Source organism: Astatotilapia calliptera, chromosome 18 (assembly GCF_900246225.1).
Source record: "Astatotilapia calliptera chromosome 18, fAstCal1.2, whole genome shotgun sequence".
Lineage (NCBI taxonomy): Eukaryota > Metazoa > Chordata > Actinopteri > Cichliformes > Cichlidae > Astatotilapia > Astatotilapia calliptera.
In genome coordinates this window covers 18,991,367-19,006,283 of record NC_039319.1, presented here as the reverse complement: position 1 = coordinate 19,006,283, position 14,917 = coordinate 18,991,367, and the positions used below count along the sequence as shown (strand labels likewise).

Genomic DNA, 14,917 nt, shown 5'->3' with positions numbered 1-14,917 from the left:
CTTATCACTCACCTGTTTTCCTTGTATTGATGCTTAATTTTATCAATAAGACATAAATAAAACCTCTCAGTCAGACATGAATTTGCTACGGCGTGACTCTGACCTGTGAAACTCAGCTGTTCTTTCTTTGGTACCACACCACGCTTTCATCATACTGAGTTGAGCAACTACATTTGCAGGAACTGATGATTGTTTGCTGTCTGGTCTCAGAGCAGTTTCCCAATTCTCTATCTCATAATCTGCAGACAGAAGCAGCCACTGGCTCTCTGCGCAAGAGCTGTTTTTATCAAGCTGCTGAGGGTGTACGGAAAGGATATAAAAAGGTCATCACGCCATTTAAACACAAAAAGATACCGAAATAAGATATAATCTGTTCAAACAACAATGGAACACTTTTGGAATGAGTAAGTGAAAAATGTCTTGGGGTTTTTTCCCCCAAGTGTTTATTCATCAAAACCAAATAAGAGTTTGAGAAGGCTGCTGACAAAAATTTTGCCAGCAAATATTTCTAGAATAGCAATTCATATCAACTTTGAAATGAAAGGTCTCACAAAAGCTCATTGATGCGAGAGGCCTTTTCAGGCACAGTGATTGCAAATTACTTTAAGGAGATTGGTTCCTGCCATTGCTTTACGGGGCAAGTGGTTTGCTCAGTGCCAGGATAAACAGAGAGGAGAGAAAACACACTTTGCCCTGTTTGTCTCTCTCTTTCTGCCTCTCCCTTCTACGTTTGTGCATATATATAGTGCAGTATAAGGTTGCTGACATACACATTTGTCTGAATTTTGACACTTATGCCTTGGGTTCAGTGTGATGTATTTTTTCCATGAGAGAACCTGGTACCGTGGTAACAAGTGGGTGTTTGTTTAAAGGGGTGGAGTGTGAGCAGTTCATGGAAAGAGAGAGAAACTGCAAAACAGAAGAAATTTGAAATTCAAGATAGCCACTGTCACACAGCACACGGGAACACTAACAATTTCCATTGACTCATTTCTGCAACACTGTGGATTCTTTCTTTTTCTTTCTTTCTTTCTTTCTTTCTTTCTTTCTTTCTTTCTTTCTTTCTTTCTCTTTCTTTCTTTCTTTCTTTCTTTCTTTCTTTCTTTCTTTCTTTCTTTCTCTTTCTTTCTTTCTTTCTTTCTTTCTTTCTTTCTTTCTTTCTTTCTTTCTTTCTTTCTTTCTTTCTAGGGAAACTGAATGTTTATTTAAAGCTCATTATCAACCAGGGATCTATAAACCCTCAGAGCCTTGATTGACTCTTTTTGAATCATTAAGCATTCTCTTACTAACAACCAAACCCTTGGTACTAGGCATGATGGATCCATGCTTTCATGTATGAACTATAGCACGAGTTTCCTGTTCTTAGCTGACACGAGTGGCGCCCATTATGGTCTCCTTCCATCTGCTCCAAGCTTTGACATGTTAAGCATTCAGTGATGCTCTTTTACATACCTTAGTTACAATAACTGTTTATTTAAGTTACTGTTGCCTTGCTATCTGCTCAAAGCAGTCTGGTCACTCTCCAGAAAGATTCAGAAAGCTACTTTCACTCAGCAACTTCTGCTCACTGGATATTTTGTCTTTTTTGGGCTATTCACCACCACCAACAAATTGTTGGTGGTGGTGAATCTTGTTGGTGGTGGTTAATCTTGGCATTGTTGGCAACAATGCCAAGATTAACATTATTTAAATAACCTTCTGTAGGCACCAGTCTATGAATGATTAAGTTCATGTTTGGTTTATGATTCAAAGATTAGTTACATAATTAATCATTTCAGGTTTAATACATTTGAACATTTAAGTTATGTTCACATAAGATAATGAAATGTCACTGTTTAGGATCTAAAAGAGGTGCCCATCACTTCAAGCATGTAAGTGCAATGGCAGCATGTGTGGTTTAGGAAGAGGAGGAGCTTGGACGTAGAGGTTAGGAGTCTTGTGGTTTTCTTACCGTGTACACATGTTGTTCTGGATAAATATCTTATTTTTTGGAATGTTCATGTTTATTTTAGTTTGTAATAAATAAAACAATCAAGTCATAATTCAACTAGAAGCATTTGTTTTGGAAACCGGGAACATTTTTGAACGTGGTCTATTGGAAGTGTCCCTACACCTTCCTTCCATAGTCTGATGCTCAATTTTGACCTTCATCAGGTTCTTCATGTTGACCGAGTGCATTGAGTTGCTTTCATGTGATTGGCTGATTAGACACGTGCTTTAAGTTGAACCTAACAAAGTGACCAGTGAGTGTATATCCTAATCTCTCAAGTGTTACCATTTACATTTATGACAAACTTCACATATTATTTGCACGAATGTGTTATGAGTTACATCCAAATACTCAGATGAAGTGCTCGCTTGAAATGCTAAAAACCTGTCATCACTGCAATTTTTGTGTTTCTTTTTGCCTTGGCAAAGTATACAGTTAGTTGTCAACAAAGTGGTTACACCTCCTGGCAGAATGTGCGGTGCCTTATTTCTTAATATATTTTCACATCTCTGTAAAAAAAAAAGTAGCAAGTTGTCAAAGATAGTACCCAACGATACCTCAGGCTTTAAAAGAGCATGTTTACATGTTGAGATTCAAGTTATGGTAATACTCTGACAACACCAAAAATCCGGATCCGTGAGACGTAACTAATCTGTACAAAGTGCACGTCTTTTGTCAAACACGAATTGCTCCTCGAGCCAAACAGATTATGTGCATCAAAGATTTCTTAGCTACGGCTTTCAAATCAATGATGAAAATTATATGTTCACGAGGATCACTGCGGGCAGAAGTGCTTATTAATTGCTTTGCTTCAGCAGCTTTCCGTTTTCTTTGATTGCAGTTCATACCTAACTAAACAATGGTCCAGCTTTTAGTTGACTTTTTGCTGCAATTTGTCGCAGTAACGGTGGATGGTCCTGTTGTGTAATAGAAAACTTTGCAGTACGGAATCATTCACGGCAGGCGTCATATTCTATGTTTATGCCCCACAGCAGGGATCATAGTCTATGTTTATTTTATCCTCACATTTCACAGTCCATCATACTTCCTGTGGTCTCTTCAAGCGCGGTGTGTTGACACGCTGCAAAAGCGATCAGCAACTTCGTTTTCATTGGCATGCATATGTGCTCCAAGTAAACGCATTGCTTGTATACACAGTGAATTTTTGTAAGCATATTGTCCTGGCAGCCACACTGAATGAAGACGCCTGTGCAAACGAAAACATAATGACTTCGTGTCAAAACCTAAAGGCTCCGTTAACTTCAATTTAAATTAGAAATAGAAAAATGAGATCCCACAAAGCTAGGAAAATACTTTATTTCTGTCCCTGTCATCTCCCATACTGTTTTTATATGCTTTATCATTGTCTCTCTATATATCACGATAAATTATGCATGCAGAGCAACCAACAAAACTCAGTCATGCACATAATTAAAACAAAAAGAATCACATCAGCACTTTTTTAACTGTGGAACAATGCAAACATGTCTTAAGTAAACAATGTCATGCATAATTAGACGGGCGGAAAAAAACAACAACATAGTGCGATCTTGCAGGAAGCTATCCACAAGGGTAGATCTGACGCTGAAACAGATGACAAATACTCTCACCTCCATTTCCTCTGATCTCAGAGAACTGAAGACAATATACACTATGTGTTATTTCCCCTCCCCCAACTCCTGCAGCTAATTTAAACAGTGCTTTGAAAATAAATTATCATCTGTTTAAAGTGACGGAGGTCAAGTCTCTGCCTAACAAGTGTTGAAGAAAAAGGCATGGATGTGTGGACATGAGCGGAAATAAAGTGTTATCAGACACTCGAGCTTAATATATATATATTTATAGTACAGAGACATGAAAAAAAACAGCAAGCCATATTTGGAATATGTTACCCATGGCTGTCCTGTAAACAATTTAATCGGCAGGCAAATGAGCGGGAATGAATTTAAAATATGATTAGAGTGTGAAAAAGTTCAATAAAAACCATAAACATGTATTTTCTTTCTATATTTGCCACAGTGATAAAATTAATCTTTGGATCTTACTGCATGTGTGTCTTTACGCTAGTATTTAACGGGAAAACCATGGATTAACCTTTAATATGCTTTCAGTTTAAAGTACGACCCAAGGCAAATAACAGAAAACGAGACATAACTACTAAACCAGCGACCAAATTTTAAAAAAAAGCACGTAGTACCTCTAAAAGTCTCTTTTGGTCGACAAGAATAGATTACCACAGACCCGCCAATTTGTGAATTCCTGTTTCACAAGAACTGATTTGACTGATTACAATGTTAGTAATTATATCTTATCTTTGTCTTTGTATTATGAAAAGCTTACCATCTGTCATAACCAACCATAATCATATTTTTTTCTGCAGTGACTATTCTAACCTTACTGATAACTCAAAGCTCAGCTCTGTCAGTGAATACAGAGATGTCGATTTTTTGCTTGTTAGCATTAGCACCCTGTTAAATATAGAATTCCTGGTGTACCTTCATAACCAAGCAGGAAAGCAGTGCAATATACTAAACTGTAGAAAATACAAAAGAAACCTTAATACAACAACTGTGGCCATTCTGAAGCCTCTATCCATATTTACCATCATTTTGTGACCATTTGAAGCCTGAGGGTAAACTAACTTTTAAATGAGGGGACACTACATGCTCATATGTTCCACTGATGGTGACCAACATTAGAAAATACACATCATGTTGTATTAGATAAGACTTTAAATTAAATGAGACCATAAACTCAGTTTTAAGGCACTTTCTCACTGTCATCATTTTTTGGGATCTGGGAATCTGGAAGCCATATGCTAGTTTTTTACATACAGTCTGTGATAACTGCGCTCTTCTGCCTGCCGGGTCATTAAAATATGCTGAAAGAGAAAAGGGGAGATTTGAATATGTGAACTTGTTTTTATGAGGGGACCGTTCAAAATGAGACACAATGAAGCTGGAGCACAAAGAAAAATAATGTGGGCAACATGTTTGTTGTGTTTTTGATAGAACGGATGAGTATATACAGTCATGGTAAAAAGAAAGTACACCCTCTTTTAATTCTAAGGTTTTATATATCGGGACAGTGTGGGACACTCAGTTGATTACTTGATTAATTGATGACCAGCAAGTGTGGCCACATCTATGAAATCTGCATTTGTGTCAGTTTTACAGGTCTGAACCATACAGGTGATCTTATTAAAGCAATTGTTGCTGCCTGTGATTCTGGAAAGGGTTATAGGTCCATTTCCAGATTATCTGAAGTCCATTGTTCTACTGTGAGAAAGACTATTCAGTGGAAAACATTCCAGATAGTGTTCCCAGTGTGGATACCCCATCAAATTCACCCCAGACTGTGCCACACTAAGAGAAACAGCTAAAACTCCAAGAGCTACACCTCAGACTCAATTAGAAAAAAACTAAAAGTATGGCTTAATTTGGAGAGGTTGCTAGAAGAAAGCCTCTTCTCTCGATAAATAGCATGGCAGTCTACTACACTGCATCTGAATAAACCACAAGATTTCTATAAAATGTCCTTTGGACAGATGAGACCAAACCACACTTGGTGAAAACTGAAACAGCATATCACAACAATCATCTCGTGAACTGTAAAGCATTTGTGATGGTGATGATTTTGGTTTGTTTTGCAGCCACAGGACCTGCACACCTTGCAGTAACTGAACTCTGTAAACCAAAATATGTTGAAACTGGGTCATGCAACAAGAAAATTAACAGAAGAACAGAAGCAAATCTACAGGAAAATGGCTGAAAAAGGAAAGATGAGGTGTTGCACTGAGGCCAGGAAACCTCAGTGAACTGAAGCAACATTGTAAAGAAGAGTGGGACAAAAATCCTCAACAACAATGTGCGAAATTGAGAAAGTCACACGATTTCGACAACGACTACGTCAAGTTGTTGTTTTTCACACCTTGCTTCTGCATTTTTGTTAACTATATAACCAGATTATTTTTTATGATTTCCATTTATATAAAACCTTTAGCAGAACTTAAAGAGAACATACTTTCTTTATGTCGATACAATTCAATTTTTTGGTTTTTAAAGTGTTTCAGTTGTGGAGAAATATCTTTTAGCAAGTGCTGGGAACATTGACCGCATGGATTCTCTGTATCAAGTGAGCAGCATTAGAAATCTTCAGCAAAAGCCTCCTCGAGAGTCACCATTACAACAACCAGCTGCTTCTTTAACATGCATGTATATTTTTGAGATAGCTGCATTTCTAGATTGTCAGGTTATTGTTGGAAAATGGGGAATTCAGTTTTATTATAAATTCTTGATTGATGAAATTATCATGTTGCCTATCAACTGCTAGCAAATTAAGGAAATTAGCAGAACGCTAGCATCCCTGCATTTTGTCTAGACGCAAGTGTAAACAAATATATTTGCCTCTTAGCTTCTGTAGATCATTTGGCTAAATGATCACTCTGCACCATTTGTCTGTTATGAGCCACCGCTGTGTGGGCTAATCCATTTGGAACAGTACGTGACGGGATTGACCATTATGTGTATTGTGTGCTTGGACTGATTAAAGTTTACAGTGGAAAAATATCCGGAGTGGTCACTGACTCATACCACCTCATGAGACAGCTACAGCTTCATTAACTCCTTCATTAACTGAGCATATTGAGAACTCTGGAAGTCCTCACACCAACAGGGAGCATCACAGTAGCATCCATGCTGGACATACAGTTTACATTTTCACCCCGATTCCAGTCTCTAGAATCAGTGCTTATATTTGTTTATGGATCTTACTGAATGTGTGACTCATATTCTGGTATTTAAGGGGATATCCTTGGATTAAGCTTCAATATCCTTTCAGTTTAAAATACTAGGAGAGGTTAGCAAATGACAGAAAACAGGAAGTTACTACTCAACTTGTACCTCTAAAAGTCTCTTCTGGTCAACAAGAATAGGTTACCACATAAAAAACCAAGTAACCTGTGAATTCTTGTTTCACAATTACTGATCACTACTTTAGTAATTACTGTCTTACCTTTGCACAGAGCCAGACAAGCTGTTTTCTCTTTGTCTTTGTAATAAGAAAAGCTAACCAGCTGCCGACAGCAGGTGTATATTTAGCATGCAGACATGAAGCTGAATCACGTACCTCTCACAGAGAAAGTAAAAGTAGTAAGAATAACTCTGAACAGGTCAAACTATTCCTTTAATTTTTTTCAGTCTTTAACATCATTTTACATTTTTATTTATGATGTAAGAAGCCTGCCACAGTCAGCATTTAATAACCAGTAAAAACTGTAAATTTTACTTTGACAAACACAAACCACGATGACGTGTTCGGCAAAAAACCCCGAACATGGCAGTGTGTTTTCTTGTTAAACGTCTCACTCTTGCAATTATTAGTCATCATACGTTGCCTGTGTTTTGCAAGGCAAGCTTTCATATTAAACTCAACACGTATAGTTTCTCTCTGTGAACATAAAGCAGAAGAGACAAACCCAGATTTCCACATGGGGACATATCTGTCTGAGCCGTAATGAAATGAGTGGGGCCGGTTTTCCCAGCAGCACTTGAGCAAGAAGATCAACTTAGTGCCAAAATAAGCTAATGCATAAAGATGATGATACTGCTGAGACGTTTTTGCTTAATTGGGCCTTGAGATGTCGTACACTTTCAAAACAAGAAGCCTTCAGGCACAATCCACTAGAAGCCCAAAACGTTTGATTATTTCAGTTTCTTTTTACTGGAACTTTTGAAAAGTATGTGAATTTAATTAAGCTAAAACAAAAAAATACTTTGAATACTGTTCTAACCCGTTTCTAAAAACGTTGTATACACGTGAATAGTGAGGACTTGATCCAATTAATCAGCATTATGTTTGTATCTCAACAGAATGGCAATAAAATACTGCTGGCAAATAATGTTTACCAGCAGTATCCATGTAAGCACTCATCAAACTTTTTAAAGAAATCCACGTGAAATGGATTTTGCAGTTATAAGGCACAATCACAAGTGTAGGGGAAGCTCTCAGCATGACGAAATATGCAAAGATGTATGCTTAGACAGAGATTTGTTTGTTTTAATTAAACGCACTTTTGACAATCTGAAATTGTCCACATCCGTGCTAGGAAGTTAGCCAAAAGTGATTACAAACAAACTTAATGCCAGTTTGACCTCTTAAGCCCCAACGCCCCCAGATACGAGGGTAAAAGGCAGGAGATCGCATTTGGGGTTAGGCATTGGGGCTAAGTGTGTTGTTGGTCCTCCTTCCAAATTTTCTGTGTGATGACTTCAAAACAGAATATTAAAAGTGCATATGGATCTGCTCTAAACCAACTTACGCCACCTCTTTCAGTCATATTCATACGTTTTAGAGGAATAAATGTTCAAAATTTCCATAAATACATGGCTAGTCATCATTGCTAACACCTCCATTGGTATGAGTATCTAGTTTCTAGTTTCCGGTGTTGTTTGTTTGTCTTTTGGTGGGGAGGGTCTCACTTTATCTTTTACAAATTGTCTTTTATTTAATGCTTATTTGGCCCTGAATAGTGTAATTAAAAAAAACACAGAAAAAAGCCTGATGAAAGTGAAGTTCCACTCCTGTGACAATGCTGTAACATCTTCAACAAACGGGGGGAAAAATGTCGTAATGAAGAAAGTTTCTTTCTGTAGGCAGTGATTTCAGCTTTTTAGATTGTCAGTGCCTTTTGATTTAGAAATTGAGAGTCAATCACAGTCTGCATTGCAGCCTGAATGTGAGTAATGCAGCTTTCTGAGCACTGGCAGACCCTAAATTGGCTCTCTCTCCAAAATACACACGCAGTGAATTTCACATGGGAGCTCTAAGAACAAAGTGCTCTCAATAACACTGTGCTTCTCTTACACACACACACACACACACACACACACTTGCAGTTATATATGTGCTTCTGTCTTCATATTTCTTCCTTTATGTACCAAACACTAAAAAAAATGCTCATAAAAATGCTGTAAACATTGTCATAAAACCACCGCACGACATCTTATGAATGAAAAGTGACAACGATATATACACTCTTTACATATTTCAACCACATCTGTGCCCGCTACTAGGTGAAGTTCATCCTTTTTGTTTGGTTATCAGCTCAGCAGAGTCCAAGAGCATCCACGGTTTATGCTTTTCGGGATGCTCCATCAGCTCCTTTCCATAAACTCGTCAGCAGTCTCAGGTCAAAGAAGGGATATTTACTCCATGGCCAGAGCGACCCGGTCGGGCGTCATCGGCCCCGGCTTGACCGAGATCCACAAGTCTTCGGTATTGGCAGAATTTTTTTTCTTCTTTGTTTCTGACCTTGAAGACGACACGGCGTCGCCGCAGCAACAACAACAGCAGCTGTTGGCATGACGACAGCAACAGCAGTGACAGCACACCACCACCATTGTGAGGAGAACAAGCAGGGGAAGCGTCAGGAGGACCACCAGGCAGACTGTGTTATAGGCCCCCTGGTTGTGTTTTTCTGAAGCAAAGTGCCACAGTTGGTTGAAAAAATCCTGAATGCTGTCAGTTTTCCCATCCATGGCTTAGGATACCGGCGTGTAAGCCCTTTAAATGAGACTATCTCACTGTTGGAAAAGTTTTGCTAAATCCTTTAGAGAGTTGAAATAGTTGTGAGACAGCAAATGTGCATGTTAGGATGCTGGGGTACTAAAATGATAAAAAATATAATGTCCCTCTGAGCCCTTTGGGTGTTTGGATTAAGGTTAAAAAACTGCCCAAAATGAAATCGTTTCCCTGAGACTCTCGTCCATCCAACGAGGGCTGTGCTCTGTGTGTTAAATGAAAACACCAGAAGCAAACACCACTGATGCTTTCTGCTTTAAAGTGCTCCTTTGGAGAAGGCCAAAGCCCATTTAAACAAATCCACAAAACCAAGAGGTCACTTGGTTAGAGAAGGCTTTCAATATGAGGATTCTGATCTCGAGGAAAGCGGAAGTTTCTTTATCCAGGTCGACATTCCAGTAATTGTTTTCTCGAGTTTCCTCTTGTCCTCCTCCCCTTTAACTTTCAGTCTGACGAGCTGTAGAGAAGTGACTTAATGTGGATGTATCTGCAAAAAAAAAAAAAAAAGAAGGTTAACATGAAAAGAAAATTTGGGTCCAGGCAGACAACCGGTCTCCCTCACTCTTTCCCTGCCTCCCAATCTATCTTTCTGCCTCTGTCTTTAACATCTCTACTCCTGCACCCCACCCCCCATCTTGTCAATGTCAGCTTCGGATTTTTTTCAGCTTTCCCTTCATTAATATTGCAGAGGGGCATTCATGATTCAGGGCAACTCTCTCTCTCTAAGAGTCCCACTGAGGAAGACAGCGGCGAACAGAGAGAGAGAGTAAGAAGGAGTGGAAGAAATGGAGGGAGATTGTGTCTGAGGGAAGGTGAGACCGAGACAGAGGTAACCAATCTTCCTAAGAATCCCGCTGAGATGGAGAACGTGACAGTGTCAGAAAAAAAAAAAAGAAGCGAAGTGGGAGAAAGGTAGGCCAGAGAAAGATCTGCTATAGGAGGCTCATGAATATACAGGTCTCATGGATCCCAAAGCAGGAGATGGATGGAATGTGGCCTAAGTATTCCTAAATGTCTGAATTTAACAATTTTATGCTGGCCTCAAATAAAACCACCGCCAAATAGGAATCCTTGATGTAAGGAACTTCAATTGTCAGTCCTACATGGAAATAAAAGTCATATTGTTCCTTACTCTGAGACTAAAAAGCTATTTGATTAAGCCTGAAGCCTTGAGGCAACATTTTTATTTAAATGCTGTTAAACATCTATAGTTTTTCAGACACCATTTGACTCAAGTACGCTCCACAGAGTCTCTGTAGCTTTCGGCTACAGGGCTTCTTTGTATTCTGTTCGCAGGAAGGAAAAAGATTTTCATCTCACATTCGGTTGCTTCGTATGCAGAGAAAGAGAGATGAAGATGCACCTGCAAGTGGAGAGCAAATAGGCACGGCTTCCACCGTGCGTTGTGCCTCATGTGTGAAATTAGTTTACCCACAGACAGCCCGCTAACTTCCCTCCTGTTCATTTGCTCAACAGGAAGCTAAGCACTTAAAGCTAAGTAGCACCTGAAATGTTTAAGTGAGAGATCAGAAAGAGCAATCCCATTTCAGAAAATAGAAGCGATCCAAACCACCGCATGAGAAACTGTGCTTCATTTCTTTTTGGGTTATTAGAGACTCTTCGTGTTAGTTTGTGCAGTTTTGGTTTGTTCATAAAAAAAAATAGAAGCAAATGAGGTCACCGGCAAATTTAAGAAAAAACTAATCTAGATTTTGCTGAAGTGGGGAAATTTGGGTCGACTAATGAAGTAAAATGCACACAGTGCACAGACTGACAGTGATTTTAATGCCGCTCAGTGCTCCTCTGATGAGAAGAAAAACAAGGGCAGCGTGCGTCGTTATCTCGTTCTGCTGCGATGGTTTAATAACTCCACCAAATATTCATCTCCATATAGCAGCAGCACATAAAAGCTGTGCACAGGATTGTGCCTTATTTCAAAAATGTGCACCACGTTTGGAACAAAGGCTGCCTGCAGGCGACATGGAAACCCGCGCATATTCCTGAGAGCGATGGCGTCGCTGCCACATCTTTCCTGATTATTGGCTGCAGGTACATGTTGTTGTGATGAGCTTGGCTGAGCTGCAGCACCTCTGTGCACACTCTGATCATCCCGCCATTATGAAAACTCTGCCACCGCGGCGAGCCAGAGCCGCTGAGCAATAAGTTTGTCGGAGAGGGACAGAGATCGGGAGTGAAGCACGGAGGTGTGATCTAGCCGGTAGAAAAGAAGTGACTCACAATGAATCAGTAGGAAAGTCATTAAATAGAATGGACAAGTCACTGAGTGTTATGATAATTATAGCCTCTGGCCAGGAACAAAGAGCCCACTTTGAGATGCGTTTATACACGGGTGAACTATAGTTGAAACACTAGCAGAAGAAATACAATGCTTTATGATCTACGTGTCATTTCATCAACGTGCTAAGGGGATTAATCCAGTAAGAGAAGTAACAACAAACTGATTGCCACTGTTGTTTCGTTCTCAGCAGGCCGTTTCTGTGCAGTACTGTGAGATGACCGGTACTTGTTCCTAACTTAATGGCTATTTTAAATAGATTGTAGCTTTATTTTTACTAAAAATAAATTAAAATGAGTCTCACTCATGACAACATTCTTTCAGAGACTCACCGGCTGTTTCACTTTCTCATGACTTTGTCTTCTTCTTGAGGCATTCGTACACAGGAAAAGGCCCTTTCTGGGCCACACAAAGCCAGGAAGGGGCTGAGAAAAAATGTTATGATTGCACACAGTTAGCCCCTGCTGCTTTTTTAAGGAACACGCGTGACCTAAAAGACAAAGTTGCGACAGAAGGCATGGCAGGAATCTTTAATGACTTGCCCCGAGCACCGAGTCAGAGCAGTTCGCTCATCAGTCAGCATTAATTCACAGCGCTAGGGTGTGTTTGTTTTGACCTGAGTCAAGAACCAGTAAACAGCTAAACCTCTAGATTTTTTTTTCTGCAGAAAACATGATCTGTGTTTGATCTCAAAGTGCAGCTGTTTTGCTGTCGTAGCAACAGGCCCGCAGATATGCTTGACAGTGAACAAAAGCAAGTGCACAAGCCCATTACATGTCAGATGTGTCAGCTCAGTCCTAACTGGAATGAAATGAGCAAAGTGGAGGTCACACTGCCAGTAAGAAAAGGGAGGGGGCAGCCAGATGAAGCTAGTAAACATCATCAGTAAGTTAGTCAGCCCTTTAAAACTAAAGTGAGGGACAAAGTGAAAGTTCTTAGAAACAGACGTTTGAGTGGGATGGTTTGTTTTAAGGAGACGAGAGTGTATTACAGACGCTTTTGGCTGAAATCTAATCTAACCCCAGCCAAAACCAAGCTTCTTTTTTTTTTTTGGATGAAGAATGAAGATTGTCCCAAAAGCAGCAATTTTACCTGAGTTTAATCAAACAACAAGAAACATCAGCAAATACCAACTTAAGCCACAGCAGTATCAAAGTATTCAGTGGCAGTTAAGATCTCATTGAAAGCAGAACCTTACCCCGCAGGCACTTGTGAAGTAGCAGGTCAGGTCTCGCGTCTTGTCTAATCCAGTTAGCTGCTCTAACTTCTGTTGGTTCTGTTTTGGCATCTGGCTTCAGCTCTGGTCTGGTCCCCCTCACTCTGACATCGTCACTTTCTGTTCCTGTTTCCCTCGCTACCCTTGTTTCATCCTCCTCCTTTTCCTCCTCCTCCTCCTCCTCTCTGTGTAAGTGTGTGTTTTGGTCACAGCGTCACTGCACCCTGCCCACTTTGTATAAGAATGGGCCCTCTGTCTGTGCTTACATGTTTCCTACACACTGTGCTCAAGCGTTGTGGTTGCTTTACTTTACCCTCACTAAATGACGTCAGGCAGAAAGATGGAAAGTCAGATAAATGAAGTTAAAAAGTCTGATATGAAGTCACAGGAATGCCGTATTAAAAGCTGAATCCCTCCACAATAAGGCCTCCATGCATGCACTCATCTGAAAACCTTGCAACTACAGCGGAAGTTGCACGCAAGGTTGAAACATTTTGCATAATAGCACTAAATGACTGCTTGAACAAACACCGCTCCACCCATCTGTGGGCCCCGAAACAGGAATAAAAAGGGGGAACAAAAACTGCGCGAGCCTACGTTTGTGTGTGCTGTAAATACAGTGACAGAGGTATGAGCAAGACAAGAAAGATATGAAAGAAGGAGGTCATGTGAAGTGCACACACACACACACACACACACAGAAACCCACTTTTTATGCCTGTGGCATTGTGGTCGATGCCCTTTCAGTTCAGTCAAGCAAAACACGATTTTTATTCAAGTAAGAATCAAGAAAAAAAAAAGGGTTCAGCTGACATTAAAGAAAACTCTGTTCACTATTCTGATCAGAGGGTTGTTTTACTTTGACATGCAAACTGTAGGTCCTGTGCATTCATATATTATATGATGTGTGCTTATATACATGCAAAAATATATAAGCACACATTATATAAGGAGAATTAGTTCAAAGAGTGTCTAATGTGTGCAGAGCCTGGTCATGAACAGAAAGGAAAGGAACTTAACTTTTACCACCCTCTTAAGAAGCAGTAGTTGTGGAAGAAATCAAAAAGTTAAATATATAGATAGCTAGATGCAAAAGATGTCTGTGTCCTTTATCTGAAACATGATGAGACCAGATGAGTCGCCGCTCTTTTATTCACTGCTCATGGTGTATGTAGATGGGACGATTTCATCTGATAATCTGCTTCTTTTTTTTAAAATCATGCCTCCTGACAGGTTTCAGACTGCCTGAAGAAGGAAGTGGGCTCTTTTGTAGCTATGAGACATGGTTACGTGAAAACCTATGAGACAAGCCTCACCGTGTCTGCAGGTTTGCCTGAGCCATTTCAGACAAATAGCAACCAGGCATTCACACACACACACACACACACACACACACACACACACACACACACACACACACACACACACACACACACACACACACACACATACCACCACAGAGGGTGCCGTCTGATTGCCAGGGCATGCAGTGCTGCACAGTGAGACTCTATCCCGGCTGCTGTTGAGGCAATACAGTGTCCAGTCACCTCGAGCAAGCGTTGATTAATGACCTGAGTGCAGCAGCACTTCTCTTGATGGAAATCCTTCTTTACAGTAGTTTGTATGAAAATGATTTCTCTGTGTATTCCATTTGCTGCTTTTGATTGCTGCTTCAAACACCTGCGCGCAGGAGCCGCCTTTTCTTTTGCTTAGATCTACTCTTTTGCACAGGCACACTTTTAAACCTGCAGGGTTGTATTAACCTAGATTTTATGTGTGCTGTTGGATCTGCTTCTCAACCTTGAGACGACACAAGAAACAATCTGAAAGGTGT

At 40.0% G+C, this 14,917-nt stretch overlaps 1 protein-coding gene across 1 annotated transcript; it reads right to left on the bottom strand.

Moving 5' to 3' along the window:
- Window positions 1-3,814: 3,814 nt before the first annotated feature.
- On the bottom strand, window positions 3,815-13,212 carry kiaa0040 (KIAA0040 ortholog). The gene is made up of 2 exons (XM_026150662.1): window positions 13,066-13,212; window positions 3,815-10,058 (listed from the first exon to the last, which is right to left on the bottom strand). Exon 2 carries the CDS (start codon window positions 9,526-9,528, stop codon window positions 9,196-9,198), a length of 333 nt encoding a protein of 110 aa, XP_026006447.1. The 5' UTR covers window positions 9,529-10,058; window positions 13,066-13,212; the 3' UTR covers window positions 3,815-9,195.
- Between the last annotated feature and the right edge of the window lie 1,705 nt (window positions 13,213-14,917).

What these genes read in the sequence shown, in the direction of transcription:
- kiaa0040 (XM_026150662.1), bottom strand. Translation starts at nt 9,528, where the DNA reads ATGGATGGGAAAACTGACAGCATTCAGGATTTTTTCAACCAACTGTGG.